The 18,602-nt window shown below is 37.6% G+C and overlaps 1 protein-coding gene across 1 annotated transcript in view; it reads right to left on the bottom strand.

Annotated features, from left to right (window-relative positions):
• Positions 1 to 13,888: 13,888 nt before the first annotated feature.
• Positions 13,889 to 18,602, bottom strand: part of LOC140233174 (scavenger receptor cysteine-rich domain-containing group B protein-like) — a 37,920-nt gene continuing 33,206 nt past the window's right edge. The window contains exons 5-7 of the mRNA XM_072313291.1: positions 18,407 to 18,522; positions 16,928 to 17,168; positions 13,889 to 14,504 (exon numbers count right to left, since the gene is read on the bottom strand). Coding sequence (XP_072169392.1) covers positions 14,050 to 14,504; positions 16,928 to 17,168; positions 18,407 to 18,522 — 812 coding nt within the window. The 3' untranslated portion in view covers positions 13,889 to 14,049. The remainder of the gene's footprint in view (positions 14,505 to 16,927; positions 17,169 to 18,406; positions 18,523 to 18,602) is intronic.

Raw genomic sequence — 18,602 nt, forward strand, 5'->3', positions numbered from 1 at the left:
TGGTTTCTCAGGGGATGAATCTTGTCACCATCATTCAGGGAGTTGAACCTGACAAGATTACTTCGTTGTTGGATGTGGCATTTATGAATTCCCCAATGTCATCGACGGTTTTTGTGTGAGTGGCTGTTTTCTCGACTGTTGGACAAGATCTTGTTACCTCATAAGAACGAGAGGGTCCAGCAACATCATGAAGAATAGATAATTGCTGTTCAGATCGTTTTTCCCCAGGCTGTACTTCATTTTTTGCTTCATCTGCAAATGATTTATCATCTGCAATTCTACAGTGAGTTTATTGCTGCTTCCACTTCTTGTTTATTTAACAGCCCACCCATCTAAACACTTGCAACTTCTGGCAGCTCTGCCTTTCGTTTTGCATTCTTCCTGCTTTTGATGACCCATTTCATCTTAAGGTTTTGTTTCGTTTTGGGTTTTTTTTAAATTCCACCTTTGACTCTGAATGATGTGTATATATACCTACGTGTACGAACCAAGGGATAAGAAGTTGAAATTATGCAAGATACCTGCTCAAAAGTGGCCAATGATTCACATGTACACTTGAATTGTTTTTAAAATGTGGCATAATTCGATTTAGGATTCAGGTTACAGATTTTTCTTATTTTTTCACCACAAAGAGAGACGGGATCTCTGCTCATATAAAATCGGTTACATGTCATTCACATGTATAAGGCTATTTCCACATGTACCGAGAGTGCGTAATTGATTTCCATCGTTGATGATCAAGTCTGCTAGTTGTCTAGCTGAAAAATCACAAAATGTCTCATGTTTGAGGAAACATGCTAGGAAACTTCTATAGAGTTCTATGAGTTCATCATGGACTATATGCACCAGAGGTCCCTTTTGCTCAAACCTGGACACAAAGCTCTTGAACATAGGCAAGACACTACAGCACATGTGCAAACATGCAAGCAAGCACAAGCTGACGCTGGTTGAAGAGTCATTCAACAATCTGTTTCTTCCTTGTCCTTGTCCTTAAGTCCTTGAGCTGTCAGTTGCTTGGATTTGAGTTTGATGAAAATGCTATCAAGTTTACTGGGAACTATGCAGGATCATCTATCCTAATGTTGTCATTAATAGTGCATTCACCTGCAGAGAGCTTGTCAGCATTAACTCATGTAAAGTAAAAGATGATCAAGGCCTCTAACATTTCAATGATTAAGCATGTTACATCAAAAGTAAGCTGATGGCCAACTATGGGCAACCCTTTCCACTTGGAGTTTACATGCAATACCAAGCAATTCACAAATGTCTGACAAATGTTCTTGTAAATCAGGACTGTAGTGGAAGGCATGAAAAACATCATCTGCTAGCTTTTCATCATGCGTGTTATCAAAATGTTCACAGAATTTCTTGAGAGCATTATGGATGTGATGGCACAAATTGCCATCTATGTCAAGCATATATGGTGCTACATCATGCAGCTTCTTTTCAAATCCAGAGTTTTTGCCTGGTGTGTATGCTGCACAGTCACTCGGTGAAGTTATTTTTCCAGTTAATCAACATGTTTCCAAACATAAATGTTAATAGTTGAAGAGTTTGAGTACAGAAGCATTTAACTCCATAACTGTTTTCATTTATTTGACATAAAACTAGCTGAAAAAAAGAGAAAATAATAAGGAAATGTTGGACACTTTTAATCACAACTTCAAGAATATCGTTTGTTGCGTTACAAATAGTTGGCTCTCTCCTTTCTCACCCACAACCACTCCAAAATTGGTTATGAATGGAAAGGAAGCCATATGAATGTATGAATGGACACATGGATGGATAGATATATGGTCAACCTGAGAAGTTAATGCATCTGGTGACATTTACCTTGGTGAAGTATTAAAAAAAAATGTACATGCATAAAACTAAAAATCAACATATAGGCCCACACACATGGTGTGAGAAGTGTCTTTGTTCTTCTAACCTACACCCCTGATGTCACTGTAAATCATAAGTGTTACTTCAACTGGAAGAACATGACAGTGCCATCTATTTCACACGTAAATGCCACTTCTGTGGGTAGTTCCAGGTTGGGAGAAATGCCTGCAGCCATTTCATGTGGCACCAACAAAATGTTGCCATCTTTGAGAACAGCATCGAGAGGTGAACTTTCTATCTTTATCACTAATAGCAATCAGCCACTTTTGATTTCTTTCCTCAGTGAACTCCACTTCTTTTGAAAGTTTTGCACAATCTTCCATGACCAGTGCAGAGATGGGGACATCACCTGATGCATTTATTGGTCTCTTTGCAGTCTCTTTCCAGAGAACTACATCTACCTTGGTTTCTTGGCTTCCCAAGGTCAACATCCAGTAACTTCCAGTAACTCCTCAACCTCTAAGGTTGTTCCATGTACTGACAGCTTTCTCTTTTTTCAGACTCCCCCAACCTCCTCAACACTTACTACATCAGGCCTCAGAAACATTTCCACAGCATCCACGTTGATATCAAAGTTTACTACTTTAGTCAACACCTTTGATTGGTTCGTTACGTGCATCGTTCCTGAATCTTCTCTCTTTACCACCCCAGTGATGATGGAAAGCTTGTTGACCGATAATGCCTTGAGATGGTTGGCTAGGGCTGGCATTGCTGTGATGTTGTTCACGTAGCAGGTGGTCTCTTTGTCTGTCATTTCTTCCATGATTGTACCGACTTGGAAAGCTTGTTTGTTCTTGGAGGAAATTCTTTCCTCTAAATTTTCAATGACCATACTCTTCACTGTTGAGTTTGTGGTTCTAGCTTTAGCTGTGGTTCAAGCGGTGTTAGAAAAATTGTAATGGAAGTAATATACGGTAGTTGTGTTGATGTCTGTAAAACAACAGGTAGCTGAAGCTGGTTCTTTATAAGGTTCTCAATAACACTCATCTTTCGAATGGAATCAATCACGTTGGGTTAAACAGGAAAACTGATTTATGCCTCTCAATTACATTAAAATTATAGGCCTATTTTATTTGGATTGGCCTTTTCTTTCATCAGATACCTCATGCAGGTTCATTAGGACTAACCTTATGAATTTTTTTTTTCGAATAAACGAGAAGTACGGGCAATCTCAACACAGTTTCAACTGTGAATAGGACAATATCATACTTATCTTGTTATGGAACCTGTCACAAAATATTCATAACAAATCTAAGTACAGCTCCTAATGCTTTTATTTAGACAAGGATAATAATAGATGTTTGTTTGGTTAGTAATATAGCACATCATACCGACTTGGAAAAGGAAGTTTTGAAATATTTTGTATAAACCTGTTTTTGTATGGAATTTATTCTAGGGCATGGGCTGGTTGTAACACTACCAGTCAACCGATGGAATGGTCAGAACCAGTCTGAGTTCGCTGTAGTTTGCGGGGTCTTGAAAAGCCCTTGCTAGCTCGCCCTCACCTCTTTTGGCATGTTTCCACAGAGAATCCGATAGACCCGGAATTTTGTAAACCCGGAATTAAATACCGTGCTAACGCAGACCCGGCTTCTTTCCACAGAAAGCGTGTAATCAGTTAGTATCCGATTCTGCACGTGTGTGCAGTTGTGACCAGACGTCTGGTAAGTTGGCTTAGTGCATTGTGGGTAAATAGACATCCATCATGGCGGCTGGTTTGATTTGCTGGTTAATGCACTAGATCTACATGTACTTTCATTTCTTCCCGTCGATCGGCAGCAGCATCAACTAAGCATGGCGGTTGTGTGAGATGACGATCTCCCAGGAATTGATGAATTTCAAAATACTGGGGGCATGCCCTAAGGAGAGTATCTCTTCCAGCCCCTGATCGGTTTCTCTTTTCTGCCTTGTAATATTTAATTTTCAGCGATTTCATTTTATTGATGACAGATCCTTTCACGCTTTTGAATGCTTTATCGCCCAGTTCGGCTGGAAAGTTCTCAAGCATTCCGTTTGTGATTTTGTCATGAGCAAATGCGTTCCTTTTCGTCCGGCCATCTAAGATTTTTTTAATCACCATTTCCCCTATACTTAGGTGTACCATGTCATTAGTCAAATGAATCTAGACATCTGCCATTTTGAGAACCACTTAACAGATGAAATTCAACGCACTTCTAATTGAGGGGGTCACTTTTGAAAGTTTGAAAAATCCATAAATCAGGTTAGTGACTCGAGAAGGCCAATTTTCGTTACATGAACCTTTACATACTCAAGATCGAATAATTTCTTTAAAAAATGTTCTAATTAATATTTTGGTGGATTAAAGAGGATATTTAAAATAACATTTCAAATATGTGGCTTAGCACTTTATTGCAGCCAAATCCATTACATACAAATATTCGTTATTCTGTGAAAGCTCACAAAATATCAAGGCCTCTTTGCTTAAAATGGAAAAGTAATGTAAGATTTTAGATTCCCTCCTTTGTGACGTGAAATTAAGACAATATATACTTTTTCTACCAGTCTCTAATGTGTAATCTGTGTGAACCTATGGAGATATACATTGTACTTGGCATATATTTCAGACAAGCACAGAATCAATCATACCCTTAAAGACATCTTGAAATACAGAGATTTTGATTCAACAATTCAAGTTTTAAAAAGACGAAGCATTCACTATCATAATATTCACATACAGAGTTGTAATTTTGTCATGGGGGGTGGGGGGTTGAGGACTGTACATCTTCCATGTACCTGAAAGCATGGAAAGGGTCCCTCCTTCAGTATCATGCGTGTAATGCGTTTTAGCATTAATAGTATCTAAATCAGGGGGAAAAAAATTGAGTAAAAGGGTATCAACATTATTCCGGAGGTTATGATGTCCTTCGACAAAGGGAGTAAAATACCATTGAAGCACTCATTAAAGCCTTGCTAATAGGGTAGATTGTGTTTTTTGTTTTTGTTTAGGGTATCAAAATCACCTCTAGTACTGAGTCAACAATCCTTCTTTGTATGAGGATGCATTTCAAGAAAAAAGTGTTGTATGAGGATGATGTGTAGGCCTCAATGAATACCCCCCCCCCCCCCCCAATATTCGTTTGTAAATGCAACAGTGTGAAACTATGCAGGAAACTTCATATCACAAAATGAATGACTAAGTCTTTATGACAAAAATTCGATAAAAAGAACAATTCCAAAATGTGGAATTAAAAAAAAAAAAAATCTCTTTGGAAGTCTGAACACTTATAAATTGCCTATATTTGAATAGCCCATACATGCTGGAATACATTGTGCTGAATAAGACCAAAATAGATGGCTGGTAACTGACAATGTACCTACCCAGTTGGTTTGTATCGTACATTTTACCTATATGTATGTTTTCAGACCACATTTGGATTATAAAGATCGTTTAGACACAATAAACTTGTAACTGTATTGAAGCCATTAGGATGACAAAATCATACATGAGAAACTGAAAAATCTGTGCTTTCAATAGTTTCATCAATCACAAAACTAAAATTAGTTTTACAGAAACTCTCTTTTTTAAAGCAATCTTGAAAACAAGCATGTGAAAAATAACTCTGAAATTTGTAACAGAATTATACAGCAAAGTCGTTTTTCGCTCCAACATGGAAATTTCGTAGTGTATGATAAATGCTCGGGTTAAAGTTAAGATTCATGATGAGGAAAAAACAAACTGTGTTCAAACATACTGCTATCTGTACATGTTTACCAATGTGAATGTTTTTAGATCACACTTGGATCAGGAAAAAATATTTAGGAACATAAGGTAGATACTACAAGCCATCTTGATATATGACAAAATCAAACATGAAAAAAAAAAATACACTGACTACTTTCCATACATTTCACCATTCATATGACTCTCACATGATTTCAAAGAAGCTTTCCTTTTGAAGCAATCTTTTGAAACCAAATATGAAAAATAACTCTGAAATTTGTAACAGAATACAGCAAAGTCATTTTTTCTTGTCCAACATGGAGAGTTCTTAATAAAAATGCATGAAAAATGCTAAGTTTAAAGGGTATATTCAGGAGTAGAATAAAGGGCGCTATTGACTCAAAATCAAATTACAATTTTAAACAAAACAACCACCATCAGAATTGATGCTTTGAAATATGCTTTGATTGCTTTCAGCATTTAATGATTTAAATTGATAAACCGCAGAGGTATCCACAATGTGGAACTATGAATTTTGTACAACAGCATTATTATCATTTTTTTTTTTTTCAGATTTGAAAAATAACCTTTGAAAGTTTGAATGTATTGTAAAGGTGACATCCTTTCCAGGATGTCTAACATGTAAGTATATAGTGTCTCTGTCATGTAAGAAACTACTTGGAAGCACTGCTGTATTGACAGAGGTGGGGATTGTCTTGGAAATTTGATATAAATTAATCGATTTTAAAAATACATTTTTATAATCTACGTGTATTTTCTACTGTCAATCGCTAACCCCCTGAAATATGGTTGCGAAAGCATAGCAGAATTGCATTTTATTCAAAATAGATGCTAATATTGGTTTTTCATGTGGCAAGTCAAGTCATTCTTCATAGTGGTACTGAAGATCCATTTTGTTGATGGAAGATTTGCATAGCCAAATGATGAATGAGTGCCCACTGACTGATACCTTAAATATCAGTGGAATGCTATGCAGTCTATGTTCAGATCCCGAGCTGCCGATGGCCCGCTTTGCTCCTCTACATTAGCTCTTTTAAGAACATCTTCTTGGGCATCCCTTCCGTTCTTTCTTGTGTATTTCCATGGCATTTTGGTGTCTTAGAAAAAAAAAAAAGAAAGAAAATGGCTCAACATGTACATCTAAGCATTAGTTCTTGTATTATCTTTTATTCCTTGTTGAATTAAAAGCTTTAAAAAAATTGTACAATAGTTCACATTTGGGTACGATGAGGCAGGCATAGGTTAACCCGTTGAGGACGAGTCCCGAGTATACTCGGGCAGGTGTCTATGGGAAATGCGTGTTGTAGCAAAATCAGTCCGTCTTCAACGAGTTAAGTCGACCCATTGCTCAGTATGCCCCAATCAAAAGATTTATCTTACCCATTGCATGCTATTTTGAAAACTTGATAGGTTTTTATACAAAAATCCACGATAATCTATATCATCAGTTCATAAGAAGCAATTTTAATAGATCCAAGATACCCTATGTCTACAAAAACCAGAAAATAACAAAAAACTGTGAAAACTAAGAAAATAACGACAAATTTCTTAACCTTCTCCCCCATGTGACAGAGGCAGTTCCAGCGATGTAGAATGATATGCTTTCCATAGGGTGCCAAACAACTTTCAATTGTTGTGGTTTCCTAGCAACAAGGGGTGGCTCAACTTACCCACTGGCTCATCTTACCTGACTTTCCCCTACTGCTCTTACAAAATACCTGATACAATACAAAGGACCTCTTTGTAGCCAGTTTCCAACTGTGGCAATATTTAGTCATGGCTTGAAAAGTGTTTTTCAGAGCTAATTTTTACCTCTAGTAATATTTTGTCATCGTATACCATCATCATGCCATGACAAGTTTGTAGGAATCAAAAGTTTGTTTCCCTCTCCTGGTAAGCATTGGCTTAGAATGCCACTATAGGAAACAATCAGCAGGTGTGTGCATTTTGTGTTATGTCAACAAGACTCCAATAAGTGTTGTGATATTGAAAAAGCAGTGTGGAGGTTGGTACTCTTCACTGGAACAAAGCTGTTCCACAACTACTTACTTTGAGTAGACATGCCACAATCAAATAATGTCCATTTTTTGTACCAATATTAATATTTGTCAAGTGTTGAGTGTAACACTGTGGTGATATGTCACCCACCATGTAGATTTTTCTTCGAGGATGTTTTTTTTTCCCCAAATCAAAAGGAACTTACTCTTAAATGTATTCATAATGTGATGTGATGGATTTTTGTTGGCCCCAATGATGATCAGAACAAACCCCATGACCATGTACATTCTTCTCCAGTGAAGTCTCCACATGGGGAGAACGTTGATGTGTACTGACAATTGTGTGTTTTTTTATTGAATTAAATCAAAGAATGCATCTATACATGACAACTTGATTTGCGCTTTATTTGTGTTACCTTATGGGATTAGAAAATGCTTCATGACTCAAGGGGAGAGTACATTTCATTTGAATTTGTTGTATTTTCAGACAACTATGAAAACAAGTAAAACTACTAATGCATCATTATGTTTCATTATGATTTATTCATCAGAATACATGGTGGTAGAGCAGAATGACAGAAAAAAAAAAGAAATGGAAAAAGTTTTACATGATATTTATAAAGTACATCATTTACAATGGCAAAACATATCAGAGTGTATGTACGTACATCACAAAATAATTGCAAGGTATATCTACTGCAGTGCTGAATCTACTAATGCTCTGTTGCAATTCTGACTTGTGCGACAAAAAGAGCCGGGAGGAGCCAAAATATTTGCTTCTCCCCAGCATTCCAACAGACCTTCATGAGAGGTCACTGGTGAGAAGGGCAAGAAAATGATACTGCAGTCTTTCAAATTCACACAAAATCATACTTGCACAAATTCATATTATAATTTATTGCACAACCAAACATCTATGCTTTTGACCACAGCCTAGTCATCGCAGTGGAAAATTCTCTGGATGTCTGACTTGAGTTTTAAGGAACTGGTTGCTATGGAACCATTTACTGATGAACCCATTTCTAGGAGAAATTCCTATTTTCAATTGTTCTGGCACTGATTTTCTATTGAGTGGGGAAGTGTGAGAAGTGTCCCTTGCAATAGCAACATTCATGGCATTCATTATGACATCACAACACTGGATACATTGCTTTCATATTGCACTAGAGGTGGTTGTGGTAGACTGATGTTTGTTCATCTTCCCTCTAAAACTTCTGTCCTCCCAGCCACTGGGCAATCTGTGATTGACATAATCCCAACATTGAACCCAGAAGTGAACTTTCTGACATGTTGTGAGGTACTACATTTAAATCACAGTTAAAACATTTGTATAAGCAGCTACAAATGAATCTGAATCTTAGCCAAAGGAATCCAAAATTACTGTCACATTATCAATTAGACTGTCCCAGTTGCCTTTGACACTTTATATGAGAAAGCCTTGTCAGAGTCTTCAACAATTGCTTCTATATTCCACAAGATACCCTGAATTAAAAATCAATTAATCATCTACAATATGAATTGCTAGAGTGACATCTGTCTCAATACATTTCAGATTAAGCAGAAAACAAAATGTGCAGTACAGGGAAACCCCATTAACTAGATTGCAGGGACTGCAGACTTTACCATGTTATTTACTGGTAGCTTGTTGTAAATGCACTGTAAAAGACCAACTAAATACAGTAGTGGAAAATCATCTCTCTCTGTAATATACAAAAGGGGTAATCCATATATTGCTCTTCTTTCCACATGGTGTCAGTGTTCTCCAATAAGATAGGAATATAGAAACTTACCTAAAAATCTCACATACAGGTAACAATCTCATTTCTTGAGATAACATGGAAAAAAAAAAAACCCAAAACAAATCAACAATCGGTCCAACCAAAACACAAACCTCAAAATAAAAACACGAATGCTAAAATACCAGCAACATTAGTGATAACCAGTCTCAAATCAAGCTTTCAGGTTATTTCTTTTCTGTTATAAACATTAACTTAATAACACAGAAGTTTGTTTATTGGCTGAGAATCAGAAAGGGTTTATCACATTTTTTTTTTTTTTTTTTTTGTTTTGTTTTGTTTTGTTTTGTTTTGTTTTTTTTTGGGGGGGGGTATACAGTTATTGGTGTCGAGTTGTAGAGCTCGATCTCCTCTACATTATGGTGTCAATTTGAAGTTATTTTCATTTCTTCAGTAAAATGTTAAAAAGGAAAACCACAAGGGCACTATTTTACCCTATATTTAGAACAATGCTTTTAAATCTACCGACTTTTGAGTCAATTTTTTATTTCATGAAAATGGATTATTTCATTTTTATTCATGCCCAAATCTTATTTTCACGCATAGAAATTATTTAATGATCACAATTTAGCTTGTTTGTTGATGTGTATGTCTTTCTGTCCATGTGTGTTTTTATTTGAGTGTCCAATAAAAAATGTGCTTTGTTCACAAACTTCTCAGACACAAACAAATTTACAAGACTTTTGACAGGCAACTAAACAATTGTTAAGAAAAACACTTCCTCTCTCAAAGTGGTTGGAAAGCACCAGAAGAAGAGAAAGGGAAAATAAAAGGAAGAAATGAAAAAAAAAAATACAATCTTCATTTCAGGAGCATGAAGCTCATTAATTTGAACTTGTGCAGTGTTCTGAACAAATTTCACAGAGGTGAAAATTGGTGGAAATTCTAGGAGAAGTGCCACCATAGTGTATGTTAGCAGATATATACTGCTTCCTTGTTGTGAATCCATATATACAAAACACATATATGAATATCTGATAAAAAAAAGCCAACTTTAAATATTCTTGCTGAGCCCACATGCATCCATTCTACATCTGCATGCCATACACAACTTTTTCATGACAGGCTAAAATGATTGGTAAACACAGTATATTGCATTGATGGGTAATGTTATTAAAGGCATAATTTACCATTTGCAGATGAAACAAAAACCCAGCATTAGTGCTTTAAAATAGTTCTAAAATGTGAGTTCGGGATAGAAACAACCATTGTAAAAATTTGAAGAAAAAAAAATGTAGAATTGATGTTAATTGCTGTTAAATACACAAAATATGAACAATAGTTAAAAGTTCAACTTGTTCTGATAACTGCATTCTATGGTGTGAACAGTGTACTCTGTTAATTGTCACAAGTGATGAAAACAGCATATACACAGAAATCTCCTCACTGCTTGAATATTTCATTCTTAAGATGCCTTCTTAAAACGATAATGACAAATAATATACAGCTGCCAAAATACATTGATTGAGATGAACCTGTAACTGAGGATACAGGCAAACAACAAGGGAACAGAAATTTCTTCAAATGCTGTACAAAAGAGCTGTAGGTTTTCAAACTGTGCCAAAGCCAAAGATATTTGGGTCAATACATGTGATCCACAAAAAGCAAAATGCTTGATACATTCTGCATACATCTGCTCACTTACCAACAACAGTAATCTTTCAGACAGACATACAAAATTTATTCACATAGCACCAAGTAATTTTTGAAGTTCAGTAACTTTTTTTTTTGTTTAAATTTCTCCCACTCAGAAGAATTTCAGTGTCAGTCTGAAAATGAAAAGAATAATTGATTCATTGCTATATACAGCAGGCTAATCAAACCTGACTAATACACAGAAGTAAGATGTGCCACTGGGAACTAGCAGCCAAATGTTGAATTACCAACTGTACTGTGGGAAAAGGTAGATATTGCAAGCTTATAACCAGTCTCCATATACACAAAGATTGCAATTATTGTCAACGGTTGCTGTGGCAGTAGGAAATAAATGATCAGCTAAACAAACAAACAAACCCACATACAAAACAATGTATTAAATGGAGAAAAACAAAATCCACAAAACACTGTGTGTGTGTGTGTATGTGTGTGTGTGTGTGTGTGTGCAAAGATGTGGAGGGTCATACACGGTTTGAACCCAGTACCCCGATCCCCACCCAATGCACCACAGCACTCCCCTAGGATATGTTTTCTAACATCAAACAGGAGGTACAAACATCCTTTTAAAGGCTGTGCACCAATCTATTGTGTACAGCTGTACAATCTGTGTATATCTGCACTGTGATCACAAAATGACATGATGCCAGGGTATCTTCATTTGGGCTTTTTCTTAAATTTCTAACATTCATCATGAGCTACCAGAGAGTGCATTACGTGGACCAACCTTTCTTGTGATACCCACTTCTTCCATTCCTTTTTTCATATTTTCATTTCTTCAAACATGATTTGAATATGAATTATGTACTTCTTTCAGTTCAGTTTTCAGTTCCAGATCAACTGACATTTACTTTAATTTGTCTACAAAACCATAACAAATTACAAAGTATACATTTCACAACTATTATTTCATCATTTGGTAGAAAATACATAATAAAAGTACCATCAGGACCAATCTGTAAAGAGGATTTTGCTCTAATACATCCAAACAATGCCAATCAAGATAGAGACTGGCAAGATGAGGACATACACCAGCAAACACTTTACATCAATATGACCGCAGCCAAGGCATCACTGTCTCAGCAACGGTAATATCCTACTCCTCCTATCATCAATTTGGCAGCAGGCTTTACCTACCAGTAAATCTCTTCTTCACAAACAGAGAGTTTCCTCACTTGGTCGTTGTTTCAACAAAGAGAATTAAGTTACAACACCAATGATCAAAAAACAAACAAACAAACATACAACCGAACGCCTAATCTGACCAGTGGATCTACAAAATCACTATGTCCAACTGGATCTAACTAGTGCCAAATGAAACTGGACATGATGGAAACATATTCTCACTAAATGTCTTGCCAATATCTCTGTTGCAGCACCATCAATATTCAAATCAATAAAATCTTTGCTAGCTTTGAATATATTTCACATCTTTTAATGTTTTGTTTAAATCATACAATTGTGTATCTAGTTATTGCAGAGTATTACTAACAGTTGTCCAGATGGAAAGGTGAACTCAATGATGTTTTTAGCATCCAACTAGCTACCAGTATTAATAAGAATATCTTGTCAAGGCAAACTTTCTGGATTAGTTCACATAAATCCAGTATCAACTTCTTCCTTTTCTTTTCCTTTTCCCGCCATTGTGAATGAAAGGACTGGTTTGCTTGCTGCTTAAAAAAGCAATCTGGAATATCTGACACTACTTCTACTAACCATATTTTACTCTCTTTCTTTTTCAGCCTTTAGAGCCTGCACCCTACATTTCCTGTAAACACTCATTCACAATAGAATTATAACAAAGTTTACTGATGAGTACTGACTGTGGCATCAACTTAGTGCATGCAATGGAGGGGAGGATTTTGTGGGAAGGGGATTAGGAGAGAGTGACGGCAAGCGAGTGAAAAAAAAAAAAAAAACGGGGGGAGCTCTCATTTAAGTAGAACAAAGAGGCAACCTAGAAGTCAAAATTTGCATCTAAGTTATCAGTATATACACTTGAGTGTTGCTGATGATACATCACTGATGAGTACCACAGACAGTGGTATCTCAGTTCATTGTCCAAATAGTTTACCTGTATATAACTGTGAGGGATATCAAGCCAAATTTGATTTTTATAATTATTTATTATTATAACCATGAACAAATAGTGGCAAATTTACAACTCATCACAATCACACAAGTACTTCATTTGATATGCTTCAAAGTACAGGAAACCAATATTTTTAGTACCTTCTAATGTTGCTGCACTTTAAACATGAAAATACTCTGTCACAATGTATACATTCATATTCATTAAATGACTGTTGAAAGAAAAACAGAAATAGTACATGACACAAAGATGTGTACATGTATGTACCAGAGTTTGCTCTAACTCCAGCACTGAGTGGATTACAAAAAAAGGTTATATACATCGTCCAAGACGTTGCATGACAAAAAATCGCTCATTTATATACACAATTATTGTGAGGTGCGGTAAGTCCACAAGATAATTTATAAAACTTTTGTCGATATGAAACTTTTTTTTTTCAGCATTTGTACCCATCTGGTCAGTCAAAAAAAAAAAGAATCCAACATAATTGACAACCAACGAATCGCTTCATAAGAAAGTGGAGAGGAAGATGTGAAGATAGAAAAGTATTCATCTCGATGTACAACTAGAAAACTGTCAAAATAGGCAGTAGCTCCTACGGACAAAAGAGGAATTTTGCCCAAAGCCCTACATCTACCAATGAAAATATGATGTCAGTCACAGAACTCTTAAAAGCAACCTCCTTATAGACAGTTTACTCTCTAAAAAGCAATGCTAATGAAATAAAACAGAAAGGAAAATAAGAGAGGACAACATGTATCACCAAATACTTCATATTAAAAAAAAAAGAAAAAAGAAACGAAACAAACAAGCAGGAATATTGTTAGAAAAACTGATTGGTGCTCAAGCACCAAGAAGAGGAATCCATGGGAGTGTAACCAAGGCGAGGAAGATGATAATGACTGACCAGATGAGTACCTTACGTCATTGCTGCGAGACGCTGTTATACGATGGTGGCGGTGCTAAATGTTCACTCTGTAGCATTTGGGCAAAGGCATCTGGGTGTCGCAGCACGATTTCGTAGGAGGGTGGTCCCCCGCCCCCGCTGAGGGCCTCCAGCTCCTCACAGATGGTCCCGTCCTGGGAGACGGGGCTAGAGACGGGGCTGGTGGTGCTGCTGGCTATGGAAGTCCTGGAGCAGATGGTGAACGGGAGGGCGTCGTAGCGCCGGCTTTGTGAGAAGCCCCCGCTGGTGGGCCTGGCCCGCGATGAATGGACCATCATGACCACCATCGGTGTGGAGCGCGGCGGGGATGAGGCTGTCTCCTCAAAGCGCCTGTCACATGACTTGCAGGCATAGTGGAGCAGGGCGCCCCCAATGATGATGAAGGAGAATGCTGATATCAAGGATATTGCAATTATTGCCCCAGGTGGTAGCTCTGAGGATGGGGAGGCAAGAAACATTTTGGCATTTTTTTTTTGTGAGGTCTAAGAGCATCACATTGCCATCAATATAGAACCTTGATTTATTTCTACTTATTTTTTTTTTTTTTTTGGTGTGTGTGTATTATCATACACACACACCAAAAAAAAAAAAGATAGATTGTTTCAATCTGCAGTCATAACTCAGATCACAGCTGAGAAATTACATATTAACACAGTTGCTCCCATATACATACATATATCAAGAATTAAATGTCATCAAACCGATCTTCACCCTTTATGTGCCAGGCACTTACAATAGCTTTACTTATCTTGCTTTAATTTATAAGCATTCAGTAATCACTCCAAACTTGAACTAGTTGTAAATTCAGCGAGCCCACTTAGGTGTATTAATGTGCCTCATTCTAATACGAGTGTCATGGTGATTCAATAGGGATTTAATAGGGGGGCCAAGAATTCTTCACTCACTGACAGTTACTTTCCAGATATCTGTGCCAATTGAATGAATGTACTTTGGCTGTTTGCCAATCAGCAATCAGAGTACAGTTAAGTGTTAGTTGTACCAGGATGAGAAACTGGGATAAGGCCCAAAAAAAAAAAAATTGTTGCATTGGCGTAACCCGCCCGACCCTAAAAATTCCGCCAACCCCATGTTTTTTTATTATTTTTTTGCTATCGATATCAAATATCTTGTTGATTGCGATCGCGATCGCACAAACCCGGAAGTGGAAACGGCTCTGGGAATATCGGATGTACGAGGGAGAGATCTAGCGCCTCGCATAAGCCTTCCTTGATCAGTACGTCATCTGTTTCCAACACGGACACGTACTCTAACAAGATTTATTCAGTGTATACGTAGCATTCAGACTGCGATGTATTGTGCACAGTTTTGCCGTAGGTTTCTTGTGTGGAGAACTTACACGAATCTGTATATGTGGGACTGTAATAGAGATCGCCGTGTGCGATGAAAAGATCGTACATATGGGTCAATTTGCATCTATCTTATCTAAGTCAAAATAGTAAAATATGAAGTGAAAACATTCAGGATAGGGATTTCAACATCTTTAAATTCTGTGAAGGGGTATAATTCCAGTAATATCGGCCTCATAAATGATTTGTAGAATAGATGAACACAGCACATTCGGTGCAGCAGTTGTAACTGTTTACCGAGCTGAGCACGAGTTTTACACGTAAAATGCAGGTAGCAAAAAAAAAAAAATCCGCCCGACCGACCCTATTTGAAAATCTCATGTTACGCCAATGCAACAATTTTTTTTTTTTTGGCCTAATATGTTGACATTGCAAGAAAATATTAGGCCATAGATTATACAAAACAAGAACTCTGCCACCTACAATAGTGTACATGTACTCTCAAAGAAGATACTGTAAAACATGATATATTCGCTGCATGAATTTTTCGCGAATTGAAGCCGACGGCCTTCTTGCGGCTTGAAATTTTCGCAAACTGCCACCGGCATTCAATGCATACAGTACAGACAAGAACTTCCGCATGCATTTTAAAGGGATGGTACAGTATTGGTGGAGATGAGAATTGGGCTTTAACTTTTTGCCGAGATACCAAGAAAACGCTTATGATATAGTACAGAGCATACCATTTTAAGTGGAATTCAAAGTTTATTTGATGAAAATTGGGTTTGGAATGACTGAAACATCCAAAAACAAAGTAAAACAAAGCAATCGTAATAAAGTGTGGGTCCCACACTTTATTAGAATCGCTCTTTTTTGGATATCTCAGCCATTTCAATACAAATTTTCATCAAATAAACATTGAATTCCTCATGGAATTACATGCTCTTTCATATTTCATAAGAGGTTTCTCATTATCTCACCAAAAAAATGTTAGAAACCTGAACTTAGGTCTCAACCAAAACTGTACGATCCCTTTAATCTTGCATATCTTGGCGCTCGTGAAATTCGCGAAATTAAAATGCATGCGAACATTCCTTGTTTTACAGTATTCTCTCCTCTATCTTTCCCAATTTATATTTTTCATCCTTGCACCAACCAAAACGAAAATGATATCTCACATCTATACCCCAAGTATTGGCATATTCCGCAATAAATATACACATGTAAATTTCTGGTTTGAGCCATGATGCAACACTAACTGAATGAAGAGAAAAGAAAATAATCTGCTTGTATTAGAGAGATGCAATGAGCAGTAACCTGGCACAATGGGCAATCCTGCAAAAATATTTCTGCTTCTCCCAGAAAACCCACCAGAATCATAAAATTTGACAGTCAATCTGATGCAGAGTGCTACCAGTAGAAGAACCCTCGCAGCTGTTGGATGCCCTTGCCACCCGCCCTTGTGATACACTAAGGAATAACAGAATTCTCCTCCCAAAACTAATAATAACGACATCGAAACCTGAAAGGTGAGGGGGACGGAACTCACGGTTTCCTGGACCCGATGATTGGTTGGCAGAGACACCCTCTGCCTTGCAGATCACCCCAGCATCCTCCATGTGAGTGCAGTCATGGACACCCAGCTCGCTGTGGTCGCACTCAAGCAGGTTGGACTCATCACCCTTGCAGTCCACATTGTCCAGGAGGATGTCGGCGATGCCGGGACCGAACGGGGTGCCCTGTGACCACGTCTTGAGGACGTCCTGGAAGCCGAGCTGACGACACACAACCTAGATGGAAAGAATGGCACAAATAAATGTCTGCCCATTAGCATGATAGCTCTGTTCCAATAGGCAATACCAACAGAGAGAGGAGTAACAATCTGTCACACACAGTACTGTAAACGCCATGGACAGAAAAGAAAAGATGCAGAGTGACATTACCGTGGCTATGGCAAGCCACCAGGCAGCCACTAGTGGACATTTTTCACTGTGTGGACAACCAAAAGCTAGTGCAAAAATAAAAGCATGCAAATATTTTTGCATGACATATGTTTTATCAATTTTTGTCCAGGGGACCATTTCATGAAAGTTGTCAGCCCTGACAAGTTGTCAGTCTCTGACAATCACCACAGTAACAGTCAGTGACCAGAGCTTCACAGCCAATCAAATCCACAGACTTTGCTGAAATTGTCAGAGACTCGCAACTTGTCAGCGCTGACTAAATTGATGAAACACCCCCCAGATTCCGTAGAATTAAGAACATGCGAAATTTATCTTACCCAGCTGGGTGTGAAAAATTACTCGGGCAAAAATAGCCACTTCCACAGTATTACATTCACACAAAAACACACACATACACACTCAAGACATCTTCAGTCCCATCTTCAGTCATCTTCATCATCAGACCTGAAGAAAAGAGACTCAACAGAAGGAAATGAAGAAGAAGAGAAGAGGAGGATGAGGAGGTTGAAGAAGACAAAGAAGAACAAGAACAAGAAGAAAATAAATAAGCACTGAATTGATCAGTGTTTTAGTAGTAGCCATGATAAAAAATCATGGGCGTACATACTCGAGTGGGATTCAAACCCACGACCTCCTGATCACCAGACAGGCGTCATCTCCACTAGACCACCAAGCTTTCGCCCGACAGCAAGTGTTGGTTCTAATCCTTATAGCATGCAGCGGGTACTGCGTAATTATTCAAATTCATGAAATTCTTCTGTCGAGATGCTTTCATTGCAACTGATTGACAAATTGCCCTGCTTGAGAATGTACGCCCATGATTTTTTATCATGGCTACTACTAAAACACTGATCAATGCAGTGCTTATTTACGTCGATGCAGGGCAATTTGTCAATCAGTTGCAATGAAAGCATCTCGACAGAAGAATTTCATGAATTTGAAGAAGAAAATAATGATAAAAAAAGGGCAGGACTAGGAAGAAGGAGAAGAAGAAATCAGACTATTACGGAGTGGATTTCTGGAAAGAGAATGAAAAGATTCCTCACTAGGAGGAGTAAACCTACCCTGGCATCGTTGATGTCCCAGCCATCGTCACAGACCGTATACCATTTGTTGTTGTGGAAAATCTCCACTCTGCCTTCGTGGTCTTCCACCGAATTAGCCAACTTCACATCTCCCTCTGTCAAAGTCCACATGAGAAATAGTCAAACATGTATGTTTTGAAAAACGTGCTCCATATATCGCAAACTTGTACAAACA

Source organism: Diadema setosum, chromosome 9 (assembly GCF_964275005.1).
Source record: "Diadema setosum chromosome 9, eeDiaSeto1, whole genome shotgun sequence".
NCBI lineage: Eukaryota > Metazoa > Echinodermata > Echinoidea > Diadematoida > Diadematidae > Diadema > Diadema setosum.